Source organism: Telmatherina bonti (genome assembly GCF_933228915.1).
Source record: "Telmatherina bonti genome assembly, chromosome: 11".
Taxonomy (NCBI): domain Eukaryota; kingdom Metazoa; phylum Chordata; class Actinopteri; order Atheriniformes; family Telmatherinidae; genus Telmatherina; species Telmatherina bonti.
The window spans coordinates 18,202,834-18,217,607 of NC_136629.1; the positions used below are offsets into that span (position 1 = coordinate 18,202,834).

The following is a 14,774-nucleotide window of genomic DNA, read 5'->3' on the forward strand; positions in this document are numbered from 1 at the left end:
CAGAACATTCCCCCAGCAAACTCAGACAAAACAACTTCTGGATTTGGAGAATGCAAACCAGGAGCACTGAAGCAATAAAAAGGATGCTCAGCTATGTTCAAAGCACCCAAATTAAATCCTAGAAATTGACTGTCAGGTCCTTTGGACCTGCATTGCCCTTTCTGACCACATCCATGTTTTATCATGCTCACAGCAGGTGTTTATTTCTGAGGATGTAAAGAACCAATGTTGAAAACAGATGCAAGATGTGTGAGGTAACCTTAGCGATCAAATGAACACGTAATTTAAAGCGAATATATTTCTGACTCTTCACAAGCATGTCTGTCATGTCAGACCAGTTTGACTTCATAGGGTCTTTAAATGATTAAAATAATCTGTAAAAAATTCTGTACAAGCTACACTACTTTCATTTCAACTGGTCTAAAGCACACTCCACACAAGACTTCACAAAGACTGTCGAGCTTTTCTACATCAGAAACAAGACACAGACCTGTGGGCAGTTTGTCTGCGGGGCTCATGCTTTCATACAAACATGCTCGCTTCAAAAAGTATTTAAAAAAAAAAAGACTTCATAATGACTAATACTCTTAAGGATTTCTTTTTGTCTTTCTTCTCTGGTGTGCAGAGCTCAAAGGGATGGAGTCAAACCTGGGCTTTCCAGCTAAAGAATAAACAAATTTACTCACTCCTGCAACCCAGCTGCCCTGAATGTGAACAACTCAGTGTGCACATGATCAAGTTAAGAGAAATTGCACTAATCAAACCCCATTTTGACATGTAGAATGTTAAACTCATCACACACAGTAATACTAGTCCATACAATTAAAACCGGAGACGTTTACAACTCATTCAAAACAATGAGTAGCTGCAGGTAGGCTGCAAAAGAATGAAGATAAGAGTGTCTGATGAGAAACTAACACTCTGAATCCCACAAGTTTAAGGAGATCTGAAATATCACAGTACATTTCATCCTTTGTCCTGCGGGCTGATCTTGACAGCATGATTTAGCTGAGGAACAGTGCAAAAGGTTTATAGAACAAGTACAAATCAGTAACATAGCAAGCTATCTGGCAGTCTTTTTAAGGGAGCATGGTTGGAAATGTAAGGCACTAAAGTCTTATTTGGAGGCCCTTTGCATCCTTTATACGTTTATCAGCCTGTTCAGGGAAGAGTTCAGGAGTGATGGTGGGATGGGAGGGTGTTTGCCTTCATTAGAAAACTCCCACGTTGCTTACTGAACATTCATAATATGTATAATCAGGGAGAAACTAGAAGATTTCTGTAAATCGGTGTACTCTATGAAGAAAAGGTCTGTGCACACAGTTAAGGAATGAGGACAGTGTAAGGAGGAGCTTCCCATGATGAGACTTTTTTCATATATGTATGCTTACAGTCGAGTAAAAGGACCAACATGGAGGGGTCCTCTCAGTTTGGGAGAGGAGCAGGAGTTGGTGGTGAACAGTGAGGATGGGGAGGAGGAGTAAGGCGAAGAGGAAGCAGATGAGGAGTCGCTGCTGCTGTTTAGAGTGAAGACACTGGAAATGGCCACATCCACGATACCCTGACATAGTTCTGGATAAAGTTTCCTGAAGGAGCAGAGGGAGACAAATGTAGTTTAAGTTGACCCGCAAATGCATGAGATATCAATAACTTATTGAAAATCCAGGTCTGCAAATCACATGATGTCATAAACCAGGGGTGTCCAAAGTCGGTCCTCGAGGGCCGCTGTCCTGCAGGTTTCCCATGTATTCCTGTTCCAACACATCTAGCTTCCACTAAATGGATCAAACAGCCAATGACGTGCACAACTGATTAAACTCTACTACTAATTAATTTGAATCAGGTGTGTCTGAGCAGGGATACATAGAAAACCTGCAGGATTCTGGCCCTCAAGGACCGGAGCTGGACACCTCTGTCATAAACACTTTTAAATGGTTTCCCTAAATGTAGCGCAGAGGAGCCATTCTGCAAATTGAAGATGAAACTAACTGAACCAGTTTGCAAATGGGCATTTAAGTATCGGTGATACTGACTGTGCACAGGCCGGCGCTCCATTAATTTCAATGAGCCACACTTTGAAGCTTTCGTCTACCATGAAATCAAATCCAAAGAGCTGGAAGCTCTGGTAGGACAGGTGCTTGGTGCTGATTGCAGGCTCAATACATGTCAGACAGCTCCTGAGAAACAACATGACAAAATCACATTCAAATGTTGAATCAGAAGAACCAGTGCAGAACAAGGAGGAGGGAAGGGAGCAGCAACAGCGTAAAGAGACTCTCGTGTTTGAGCTTAAATAAAACAACTGAATGCAGAAAACGTGAGCTTTTGATTTGCTCACATTATAACAAAATAATAGATAATAATGTGTTAGGAAATGTACATGTCACCACTTCTGACAGCATATCTCCCCCTCAGAGTTCACCTGACTGACCCCTCAGATTTGTTGAATTATAGTAGACTGCCTTTCTGAATCCATGACTTTTAAGATGAATGTTCCACCGTAGCTCCACAAAGATGATCGCTTGTTCTACTCCTGCATTTGTACGACACTTGTTATTCTTAAATTATACTCATGAAAACCACTTGTCAAAAATATATCACACAATAAATACGTCAAAAGAAAAGCTGAATGTGATTTTCAATGGAAGCAGCCTTTCAGAGGACATCGATGTCCCAAGGTGACGCGTAAGAAAGAAATGTCCAAAAAACAATCAATCAGAATCAAGAAACAAAATAATAATCCCTAAATTCTACTTTTATAAAAAGGTTAAGCTTCCTTCAGACCACTACAGACTGTAAAATCTAAAAGTCTGCAAGTGACTGGGACTATCAAAGTTTTACGAAAAAAGATTTATTTTTTAATTAGGAAAGTTCCTCACTGAACAAAATACAAGCATTTTAGTGCAAAATCTCAAACCGCTAAATTCCCCTTCTTACTTATTTGTAACTAAATTCAAGGATTTTCACATGCAATAAAATTCCTCAAACTACTCGCCTCCCAACATCTGCTCTGTTTAGATTAAATTGTTAAGAAAAAGTGAGTTCAACTGGAACAGGACTGATTATAAAACCAGCCAGCATTATTTCTTATAATTCTCATTTCAAGAGAGAACTTGTTAGTAGAGATCCAAACCCGAAGAAAAAAAACACGTACTTTATGATGTGCTTGATCTGAGGTAATATGGCAGTCTCCAAGGTGACATTATGAGTATTCAGCAGGTACAGCCTGAACTCATCAAAGAACATCTCGTTCCCCTCCTCATATCGTCCGTAGTTCTGGGAGTGCTCCTTCTGGATGCAGTGGTTGGTCAGGTGGCTGGTCATGTCTTGTAGATCAGAGCTGTTGTAGGGCTCTGATGAGGTCCGCAACACACCCTCTCGGTATAAATAGATGTTATACTGGTGATCCACTAACACCCAGCTCCTAGTAAAGGAATAACACAAGAAGTCAAAGTTAGAAAGTCTTAACGTGATCTCTGTGGTTAAACATCCCTGATAAAACACCTGCCTAATGTCAAACTTCCGATGGCCCGGCTCCAGCAGCAGAGGTTTCTCCAAGTACTTCTGAATAACATGAACCTGTCCCTGATTGTCAATGTACTGCAGGAGCTGATTAGCATCATGGGATATTAAAATACCAGCACCTGTTGAAATAAAAAGATGTGTTAAGATGCTACTTCCATCACCAAATGCATCCTCAGTTTAAGACATGCAAGCGTAGCAAACAGTATGTTACACCGAGGAAGCAAAACAAAACCTTTTCAATTACAGAGACAAGTGTTTACCTTTAGCTCCAGCAGAAGACTTGGCTATCCAGACTGTGCCCTCCCCACTTTCTTTTTTAATGTGATAAGATGCCAAGAAAACCTCCCGCTCATCTGTTTTAGGATTGCTTTTAAGATGGCTGATGCCATTTGTAGCAGGAGCAACAGGGGTGTTGAGGTTTGTCGGATAGATAATGTAGGACTCTGGGAACCAGTTACTGGAGTCGGACAGCTCTGGGCTGGTCTTTATTAACCTTATATGATAAAAAAAAAAAAAAAAAAAAAAAACAAAAACAGAGAATGTTATGCTGATTTAATCTTATCTGCAGAATTTATTTGAGACAAATGCATTAGTCAATGACAGAAGCAAACAGACAGATACACACTTGACCAGTGACGCCTTTCTGCAAAGCTTGTCTGCTCCTCTGTAGTAATTCACCAGCTGCACCAGTCCTGGTTCGTGGCCTGTAAAGTCAAATGGAAGACAATCAAATACATTTATGAGCCCAGACAGCACAGTTAAAGGAGACCATTTCTCCCCCACAGGATGCAGCTCTGCTCTGTCACAGCTGCTGCTTCATGCAGAGTGGATGGCCACCAAATATAATGCACATAAAAGATCATTTACCCAGACGTCCAAAAGGTAATCTGTTCCGTTCACCAAGCATTAAATTAAATCTGGGATTGTCTCTTTTCAGCCTCTTCCACTGTCCAGTTGAGAGGAGGATTTTGGAAACTTCTGCATAAATAGTACTGTTGTCGTCACGGGTAACAAAGGTGTACATCGGGGCGTTCATGATCCGGCGACTATTACAGAAAATAAACGAAGACAAACTGGTGTGGAAATAACTTTGCTGTCCAGCTAGTTGTGTCCGGTTAGCGCTGCAGCAGACAGGCTGATGAGGGTTATCTCCTCTGTCCGTGCCATGACGATGAGTCAGTCATATTCAGTCCACACTTAACTTATATTGCCCCACCTAAGTCAGACTCGAGCTCCGAAACTCACATTCAGAAGAATAAAAGACTAATGTGGGTCAGAGTACAGCATCCCAACACGATGAGAGGTTATTAAATGTTGCCCAGTCTCTTGTCTCCAGACAAGGGTGTGACTGGTTGTTGCTACTGGTTCCTGGAGTTGGTCCCGTCTGGATTATTTTTGCATCCAGTTTATAGTTTAGCTAACAGCTAACGATATCCCATCGCTCTTAACATGATCTCTGGAAATAATTCCCTAACATGTCCTCAAAGCTAAAAGTCTGTAGTAATTAACAGAGGTACATAAAGTCTATCGGGATGGTTTGCAGCACCATATTACAAGTACACTGAAATCTCCCATCCACGGCGTGTGCTTTATTCTCTGAGATAGCAACCTCTGTCATCCACAGTCGACGGCATAAACAAATGCGTCCCGGTTGTGGGTATTGTAGTTTGCAACGCCATGAATATTACGGGTATTCAGTAACGAGACATTATTACCTAATAAGAAAAGGTACACACAAACCAAAATATTATAACTGTATAATAATACATTCCTAATTTGTACTTTAAATCAGATTTAGTACATGGGTACGTTTTGTCTTTAGATATACTACATTTCCCAAAAAGCTGCGCGCTAAATCGCATTTTATGGCTTAGCGTTGCTGGCGTGTTAAGACCACAAGGGGGCGGTGTAGACCCATTCACGAACTACAAGTGTTTCTCGAGTAATGCCATAAAGGGAGCGAATATAACTTTTCAGAAGACTTTTTATATCATTATTATTTTTACCAGCATTAACCAAAAAGCTTTTCGATGAATTTGATAAGATGATATAGTAACACAAACTGAGAGTGAGCGACCCAAACAACAGGATAAATTGAACACTCCCTACTTGCGCCACGTTATATGCCTCGTTCCAATACTTTTAGGAAAGTTATTTACTCCGATTCCACCTCAGTTTCTCATGTAATTTAATCTTAATATCATCTAAGTTATGCTCATTTAAGAGGTGGACATTTCCAATATTTTCACCGTTCATCAATATTGGTAAAACAACAGAGAGAAGACAAACGTAGGTGGCCTGAGCTGGAAGTGGAATGGGACAGGAAGTAGGGGCGTTCAGGAAGAAGCGAGTGGCGGGAACATACTCTCATGCAAATTACGAGCTAAAGCACAGCAGTGACTAATACTATGTAGTAATATACAAACGTTTAAACATCTGTTATCGATCTGGCAACTCTCTGGTTTGTCACAATATAACAAGATAACACTAATTGTAAGTAACGTGATTTGTACGAGGTTTTATGACTTGTTTTGGGGGTATTGTCGGTAAACAGTGCAGATACATGCAATGGCGGCTGTCTGATGAATGAATAGTAAACAAAAATCCAACCTTTTCCCAGCAGCGGCTGCCTTTTTCCCGTGAACTTAGCTTAGTAGAAATATATTCGTTGTATGAGGTATTTTAACTTTAAGATATGTTTAATTCTGTTGTACATGTAGTACTTTCCATGCTGTGATAGACATAGTAACATGTTTCTCAGCCCTGAGATAACAGATTATTACACCTGAGCCATGCTCTGCTTCAATATTTTAAGTGCAGGATTACAGACTTTCTAGCAAGTTATAAGGAATAAATCATAAAGGTTTACATTGTTTTAGGTGTTTATTCTTAATATTTTTGTCGCTCTTTAAATGCTTTAAACACGTTTTTGTACCCATGAAGTAGCTGTCTATAAATTGATCACAAAGATACAGTGCTGGTACCCCAGGGGGTTCCCGGTCTTTATAAATCAGAAAAAGAAACACATACACTCAAAAACAAAAGAACATGACAGTGGGGAAAAACACCACCAGATAATACTAAGGTGTACACAATGACCAGAAATAAGGAAACCACAGTAAAGAGACAGTGTTAGGATCCATTCTGCTGTATTTCAACCACATGACGTTTCCACATTAACAGGAAGTGTCCCAGGAACAGATACAAGACTTGAGAAAAACATACATATAATACATAATCAGTAGAAACAACAAAGCTTCATTGATTAAGTTTTTTTCTTTTATTCTGTTTTTGACTTTTGAGGTTTTGCACCCTTCTGGATAAATGTCTCCTTAATCTTTGATCTCTGCTGAACTAAATCACTGGGTCGGCTGTAATACCGAGTCTAATATAAGCAGATATAACTTTTTCAGCGTTTGGGTCAGATGCAATGTGTGCCTTGGCTTTCACCGAGGTCATTCATTTTTAATAACCTTTGTCCCTTCTCCTTCACCAGACTGGAGCAGACCAGGCATGAGCAGCGCACACCTGGACGAATGGCAGAAGAGGTCCTTTGACATTTCATCTGGCAGCTGTACACCTGAACAGACGGCCGATGCCTACCGGGCCCACATCCTCTCCATTCAGTATGCATGGGCAAGCTCCCAGCTCTCTCAGGCCGGCATGGCCAGCCTGCTCAGGACCTACTCGGAGCGCTATGCCGCAGTTCTGGACTCGGATGACCCCCACACTGGGCTGAACAACTATGCAGAGAGGGCGCTCCATCTTGCCCGCAATCAGAAGAACTACAGCGACAAATGGGAGTCTTCCCTTACTATGGAGAGCGTTTGGCAGTTGCCCTCCGTGCAGAAGATGATTCAAGCAAAAGCAGAAGGAGGCTGCACAGTGGCATCTACAGATGTTGATGTACCTGTGGGACAAGAGAGCAGAGACTGCAATTCCTCTGCTTCCTTTACAGCAACCAGCTCAGACACTGCATTGTGCAAAACTGTATCTCAGCCACAGCCTAACTCAGAAATTAACAATCGAGCTGGTAATCTTGCAAATTTTTCTGCTGTAAGGCCGAAATTCACTGATGGGATCCCAAACAATTTAAACTCCTTCTCTCGACTTCCAGCTCGGCCACAGCCTGTGTTCAGTACTCCTCCCTCAGCTCTTCCACAGGGGAACCCTGCTGCTGCGGGAGGGATGCGTAACCATCCGTATTCTGACTCTCCCACCTCCAACCCTCCGAAACGAAAAAACTTTTACTCCTCAGATGGAAATGAAGGTGGCAGGGGGCAACAGGGAGGTCAAGGTGCCACAGAGCAGCGAGCTGGACTCAACTTCAGAACGGCTCGCGAGCAGTTCATCGTTGATCAGTACAAAAAACACTCCAATCAGCCCCAGAGAGGTCAGACCCCTGGGATGACAGCACCTGTGAAGAAGTCTCTGGGTGCCAACAGATCTCGAGGCGCATTTTCAAAGTTTGTGTCACCCATCCCACGACAAGAGGAGGAAGACGGCGCGGCAAGCCGAAACTCCAATCAGGAACCTCAAATCCTGGATGAGCGTCTAAAGAACTTTGAGCCAAAGATAATTGAGCTGATCATGAGTGAGATCATGGACCACGGGCCTCCAGTCGCATGGGATGACATAGCAGGCTTAGACTTTGCCAAGACCACCATAAAGGAGATTGTGGTGTGGCCCATGTTGCGGCCTGACATCTTTACTGGTCTCCGTGGACCACCTAAGGGAATCCTGTTGTTTGGCCCCCCAGGAACTGGAAAAACTCTGATAGGAAAATGCATCGCCTGTCAGTCTGGTGCCACTTTTTTCAGCATCAGTGCTTCATCGCTCACATCCAAATGGGTGGGCGAAGGAGAAAAACTGGTACGAGCCCTTTTTGCCATCGCGCGCTGCCACCAGCCTGCTGTCATTTTCATTGATGAAATTGACTCTTTGTTGTCCCAGCGGACAGACGGCGAGCACGACTCGTCGCGCAGGATAAAGACAGAGTTCTTGGTTCAGTTGGATGGAGCCGCCACAGCCGCTGAAGACCGCATTCTGGTGGTGGGGGCCACGAACCGGCCCCAAGAGATAGACGAGGCTGCGCGTCGACGCCTGGTAAAGAGGCTGTATATCCCCCTGCCTGAAGCAGCAGCTCGCCAGCAGATAGTGACAAACCTCATGGCTCGAGAGAAAAACCAACTGAGTGAGCAAGCGCTGGAGAGCGTGGTCAAAGCCACGGAGGGCTTCTCCGGAGCTGACATGACCCAGCTGTGCCGAGAGGCAGCCCTGGGACCCATACGCAGCATGCAGCTCAGTGACATCGCCACGATCACTGCCGATCAGGTGCGACCAATTCTCTACAGCGACTTCCAGGAGGCCCTGAAGACTGTGCGGCCCAGCGTCTCCGCTAAAGACTTGGAGTTGTTTGAGGAGTGGAATCAAACCTTCGGATGTGGACGTTGAGCTTTTACTCCTCAACTTGAGCTGTAACTTTCTTCCTCTGTTAAAGTTGGAAAGGTTGTCTAGAATTAAGCAAAAGCAAATGTTTTCAGCTGTGGAAAGGATCTAAAGATTATAAAGGCTGTCTTGAAACTTACATTTTCTCACCAGAAGTTTATAAAAAAATTAACAGTCTTTACAAAGATATTTCTCAGTACAAAGATATTGTTGTGCATAACATTATGCGTCCCAGTTATTTGTTGTCCTTTGGTTTATTCTAGCTGCTTCGTTTGTGATCTGGTTGTATGACTCCTTACGTTCTAGATCAGGGGTGGGAAACGCTGGTCGCCAAGGCCCACAGTCCTGCAGATGTTAGGAGTTTCCCTGCTGCAACACACCTGACACACATCAAACTTAATCATAGCAGACTTGTACAGAGTTTCATATCAAACTGTGCACTAGTCTGGTAATTACACATTAATTTGAGTCAGGTGTGTTGCAGCAGGGAAACTCCTAACATCAGCAGGTCTGCAGCCCTCGACGACCAGAGTTGCCCACCCCGGATCTGGTTGTTTTAACTTGAGGGGGAACATTGCGAGTTACTGAGAGTGGGAGGTGTTAAATTGCTTTTGTTAATGTTTGTTATATGCATGTCCCGTTTCTTACCTACAGTGTATGAGAGGCCTTTGGGACTCGTCAAAGTTTTTTCCTGTTACCCCAGTTTGTGCTGCTCATTATTTGTCAGAAACTGATTCTGCTGCTTTGTGATTTGATGCTGCCACTGTTGTGTGTACACGATGAATGTTCTCGTTTGAGGAGTTCGCATTGTTTTGTTTTTCTTAATTGTATGCCCAAAACATTTAATATTAAAAGAAAGAAATAAAAATGAATTCTCAAATTAAAGTTTGTCTCAGAATTAAAAGGAGAAATGTTCCTATTTTGTTGTGATGTTTTTCTGACCCTGTCTTGGGTCTTGTCCCTGACACACAGAGGGCAGTGTGATCATTTCAGTTTACTCAGTCTGATAGTCCTGAAATTTTCCAAAGACTGGATGTGCTAATCGTACCCAATGAAGTTGGGCAACTCTGACAAGATCCTTAGTTTTGTCATTTTTTTTTGTCTTTTTTTTTTTTTTTTTTAAAGCCTTGCTTCTCTTCCTGTGAATGATTAAGACATCAGTGACCTTAACAGGAAAATCTGTTACAGCAGTAAATCCCTTTATTTGACAATAAATGTAGATATTTACATACAGCTCTTCTAAACCTCTAAGCAATATGGATGTATACATTTTAATTTAGTTCTCTCATCACATCCCCAGCTGACGGTGTTCCTACGTGGTAGTTTTAGTCCATGGAGATTTTTAACATAATGTTTTTCAAGTTGGATGCCTCATTGCTTCATACATACAAGGAGACCATTATAGATTGTGCACACATGAAGTGAAATTCTCATGTACTTTTAATGAGCAAATCTTTGAAAATCTGGAAGACCATGAAAAAGGACTTTCATTTATTTTTCATCTTTTTGTCAAGTCCCTGATAAATATTTCAGCCTTGTGTGCTTGGCTACTGAATTGAAACTTTGTTGAATTAGCCAGCAGTGCAAGTAAGACACACAACCTCCCTCGCGGCTGTCTCTGAACATGGGGAGTCCGCGCAGCTGGACCGGGACAGATGCACAGAATTCCTCTGGTGCTGACGGGATCTATTGAGTCCAGTGAGTATGGGCTGAAAAGCTTGCCATATGGTGTGAGCATGTTGCTCAAATTTGATGGTGGCTGTGAAGCAGTGGTCACATCTGGGGCAGTGTGGTCACAAACACACAAGTTACATATGGCGATGCTGGAAAAAATGAGTCAATTTTGTATAAATTTCCATTAAAATAGCAATGATTGATATTTGAAATGAATGGAATCTAATGTAGTTTATTATAGATTTATTTATTAATTTCTTTTCCTGTTTGGAATACTATTAACTATGAATTTATTTATTTACTTAATGGTAGCAGTCACAAACTTCAAACCTTATAACTAAAATAATTAAAAAACAAGTCCACTGAAAGTGTAATAAGAAAAAATGTGATCTTTTATGTTTCCATATTTTAATTAGATATTATTCACCTTCAACAAATAACACCAACAATGATATTCTGAAGAATATGTTTGGATAGTAACTTTTTTTTAAAAATTCACTTCAATTTAAATGGATGAAATTCTGTTGTTTGTACTTCTGATTGACGTGATGCGTGGTCCATTCATTATTCAGACACTTGTTTTTCCTTTTCTTTCTTTTTTTCTTTTTTTTTAACAGTCAATTGTCTTTTAGCATTGAACAGTTGGACATGTGGATTAAAAATTTTGAGAAAGTCAAAATACTTCACTCATAAAGGTTATAATTCATGTTAGGTTTATTCTGCCATCATAAAAAGCGAAATATCTCTAACTTTTTTCAAATAGCTGTATATACATTAAAGATAGCATTGACAAATTACAAGTTTAGCATTTTAAAGCTGTCAAGAAAATATGTGAACTTTTCTTCAGTGGAGTTTGTTTGTCCACGGACAGAAATACAAGTGACTTGTTTCTATGCACCCTTGTGTTGGAATTAGTTCAAGTGTGACACAGACAAAACTGCAGTTCAGCAGTGTGAGAACTCTCCATGGACATACTTCCTGGAAAAAAAACACTTTTATAAAGCACTCATGACCTCTTCATAACAGCTGGCTTTGGATTACTCCCCACTCTCATCCTCCTTGATGTGATTGCAGCCTTTGACACCATTTGCAACCCCCATTACACTGGTTTAAAAAACCCTTCCTTGTTAACGCTGTTGTGCCTCAGGAATTAGTCCTGGGGTCACTTCTTTTCATCATTTACCCTCTTTCCTTTGGTAATGTCTTCCATAATACCTATTTTAATGTTACTCAGATGGCATGCAGTTTTGTCTGTTCATTGAACCTAATTCCACTGTCACATCACCCTCCATCGCTCATTGTCTCATTGAACTGAAATGATGTTTTTCTTTTACTTCTCTTAAACCAATAGTCATGTATGGGTTTCACCTGGTAGGAACTAAATTTACACAACCCTGTTGACAGCCCTTCTCTTTCCCTCCCTCTCCAGTCGAGCCAGCTAATAATCCATCCTCGACTATATTCAGCGTGCGAATGAAGTCTCAATAATGAAAAAGTAAGGGTTATAAAGAGATAATCAATCACATTTATTCTGTGTACTTTGTGTTGATCAAAGTTTTCAATCATATTCTATTTTTGTGTCTCAAATGGATGCTAGTTGGTCTGTTTAATAAACCCAAATAAAAGACCACTCCTCATTAAAAAACACAATATAAATTGTGTTTTATTGAAACAAAAACAGATATGCAGACTCAGAAAAACTGCGGGATTACATGTGAAAGACATCCGCCATCAAGTTAAACATGTTGTGCATTGCAAAAAAAATTAATGTACATATATGTATATATATATATATATATATATATATATATATATATATATATATATATATATATATATATATATATATATATATATATATATATACATATATATATATATATATATATATATATATATATATATATATTATATATATATATATATATATATATATATATATATGTATGTATGTATATGTATATGTATATGTATATGTATATAAATATATACATTTAGAAGTATAAGTTAGGTATGTATATTGATGCATACCTAATTTGCAAAGCTGGCGTGTGGTGTGGAATCTGCATTTATGGAATACAGATTACCCAACAATGAACTATTTCTGGAATAGTTTGACAGGTTGAGCTTTCTTCTTGGAGTAGAGGTTCAGTCAGCAAGATCGAAAGGAGAAGTGAAATCTGGGATTTTGGCAGGGACAGATTTGGTTGGCCAGAATATCCCTGTCATGCAAATACCCTCCCTCCCCCTTCAGGGTCCTAGTCAAGCATGGGAGACTCAGCGCTGGCCACAGCTGCTTCCCGTTCCTGTTAAATCACACAGCCGCCATCTGGAGGAGTCTGCCTCTGCACAACTCTGCTGAGGGCCTCAACTGGTCCTGATTGGGCTTCTCCTGGCGGGTCTGGTCCACAGAGCCCCAGCCTCTTATTTCTGTTCCATTGTTGTTGTCCTCACCCCTGTTTTCTAGTGCTGATGTTTGTTAGAAGGCCAGCAGCAGAAAAGCCAGAAACTTTAGTCTAGGATGTTTCTAGGAGGTATCGTCTCACTTATGTGTATAAAAGACAAAATAGGTGTGTATGGAGAGTCTTCACAGTCATGCACGGCATTTTTAGCTGTGTGCTGTTGTGCTACCAACTCTTCCTTCATCGTTACATATGATGACGTTGGAATATTGCCTTATAAGCAAACAAACAATTTGTTCATGAGGTCTTAAATGTATTAATAGTTTCATTCAACAATGTTTGGTTAGTTTCATTGTTCATCAGTTCATGGTTGTTTCTTATTTTTTCTCGGACTCCTATTTGTATGTCATACATATTCTATAGTAGACACATCTGGATGGCATAAAGACAAATCTAGCATGCGTATTCAGTGTCTGTGAAGCCATACTTTGAAAATGTCATAACTTTTCTGAAATTTAAGTTTTTTTGTAAAGGTTAAAGTAAAAAAAAAAAAAAAAAAAAGGTTTATACAGCACACGTAGTTAAAAGGAAAAAGAAACTTTGTATTTAAACTAATTCAACTTGCATTTTCAAACAAGCACATCCTGACTATATTTCACAGCCACACTAATTGAACAGTCTGCCTTCTCCTCTGTTCATTTTTCCTGCAGTGTGTTCAGTGTTTTGCGTATAATTGTCAGTCATTCACTCTCTCGTATATTTTACTTGACAGGCATGACTGAGCGGCATCTTGAATGACATCAAGGTGTAATTATTTTAAAAAGTTTCAGAAAGAAATCCAGGAATCATTTACTTGAGCCTGACACTAATTCACTTCTTACGTTAAATATTTTCATATTGATTAAATGTGTCTTTAAAAAACATGTGCATTTAACATGAAAAAAGGACATACTTTATGGATAGTAGATAATAGATAAGTCTAAATAGCCTGAGGTCTGCTTGCATGTTTAAATTTCCATGTCATCAGTTCTGTTTTCAGTAATCATTGTTTAAAAAACATAACACCTTCCCACTCTATGAGCATATATAAAATATTATTTATTGGTAATTTGGACATGTAAATCATCATCATCGGGCAGACTTTACCTTCATTTTCTTATTGCCAATTTCTTACAACACTTTTGAAAATAAAACATCAACTTTTTTATTAATATTTAGGACATCTTCTGACATCAGCTTTGAGCGCTGTTACAAATGAGACTTTTGCAACTCAATAAAACAAACGTTTATAATAAATACAAAAACAGGCAAGGCTGTAAATGTTCTATAAATAATGTGAAGGTTCTTACAAACAAAAGTTAAACATAACAAGAACACATGGTTTTATCTACAATGTTTTTTAAGATCTTGCTTCTTTAACATCAATCACCAGGCTTTGGCTGCTTTGTAGGCTAAACACTTGCAGAGAGGTTCATTAAAAAAAAAAAAAAAGGTTTCAGAAAATAAACCCAGAACTGGAACATTTAGTCATTTTACACCAATTACAGACGTGATTTAGAAACCATTAAGATGGGTAACAAAGTCACCACACAGTTTTCCATACTTCTTTTACTGCTTTTTTTAAAGGAATCATATCAGCAACAGATAGGCTTCCCTGTCTTCCTTCACAACATTCTTTTTTACCCTTAAAAAGGGTAAAGAAATGTTGACCACTTTATTCGAGAT

General features: G+C 40.0%; 2 protein-coding genes across 2 annotated transcripts; one reads left to right on the top strand and one right to left on the bottom strand.

Moving 5' to 3' along the window:
* Positions 1-1,387: 1,387 nt before the first annotated feature.
* Positions 1,388-5,023, bottom strand: ttl (tubulin tyrosine ligase; the record flags this gene model as incomplete). The annotated part of the gene is made up of 7 exons (XM_079248738.1): positions 4,393-5,023; positions 4,151-4,229; positions 3,786-4,018; positions 3,509-3,644; positions 3,155-3,424; positions 2,034-2,177; positions 1,388-1,586 (listed from the first exon to the last, which is right to left on the bottom strand). Exons 1-7 carry the CDS (start codon positions 4,559-4,561, stop codon positions 1,388-1,390), a joined length of 1,230 nt encoding a protein of 409 aa, XP_079104864.1. The 5' UTR covers positions 4,562-5,023.
* Positions 5,024-5,903: 880 nt separating this feature from the next.
* On the top strand, positions 5,904-8,979 carry fignl1 (fidgetin-like 1; the record flags this gene model as incomplete). The annotated part of the gene is made up of 2 exons (XM_079248534.1): positions 5,904-6,018; positions 7,022-8,979. The coding sequence occupies exon 2, from the start codon at positions 7,039-7,041 to the stop codon at positions 8,977-8,979; it is 1,941 nt and encodes a 646-aa protein (XP_079104660.1). The 5' UTR covers positions 5,904-6,018; positions 7,022-7,038.
* Between the last annotated feature and the right edge of the window lie 5,795 nt (positions 8,980-14,774).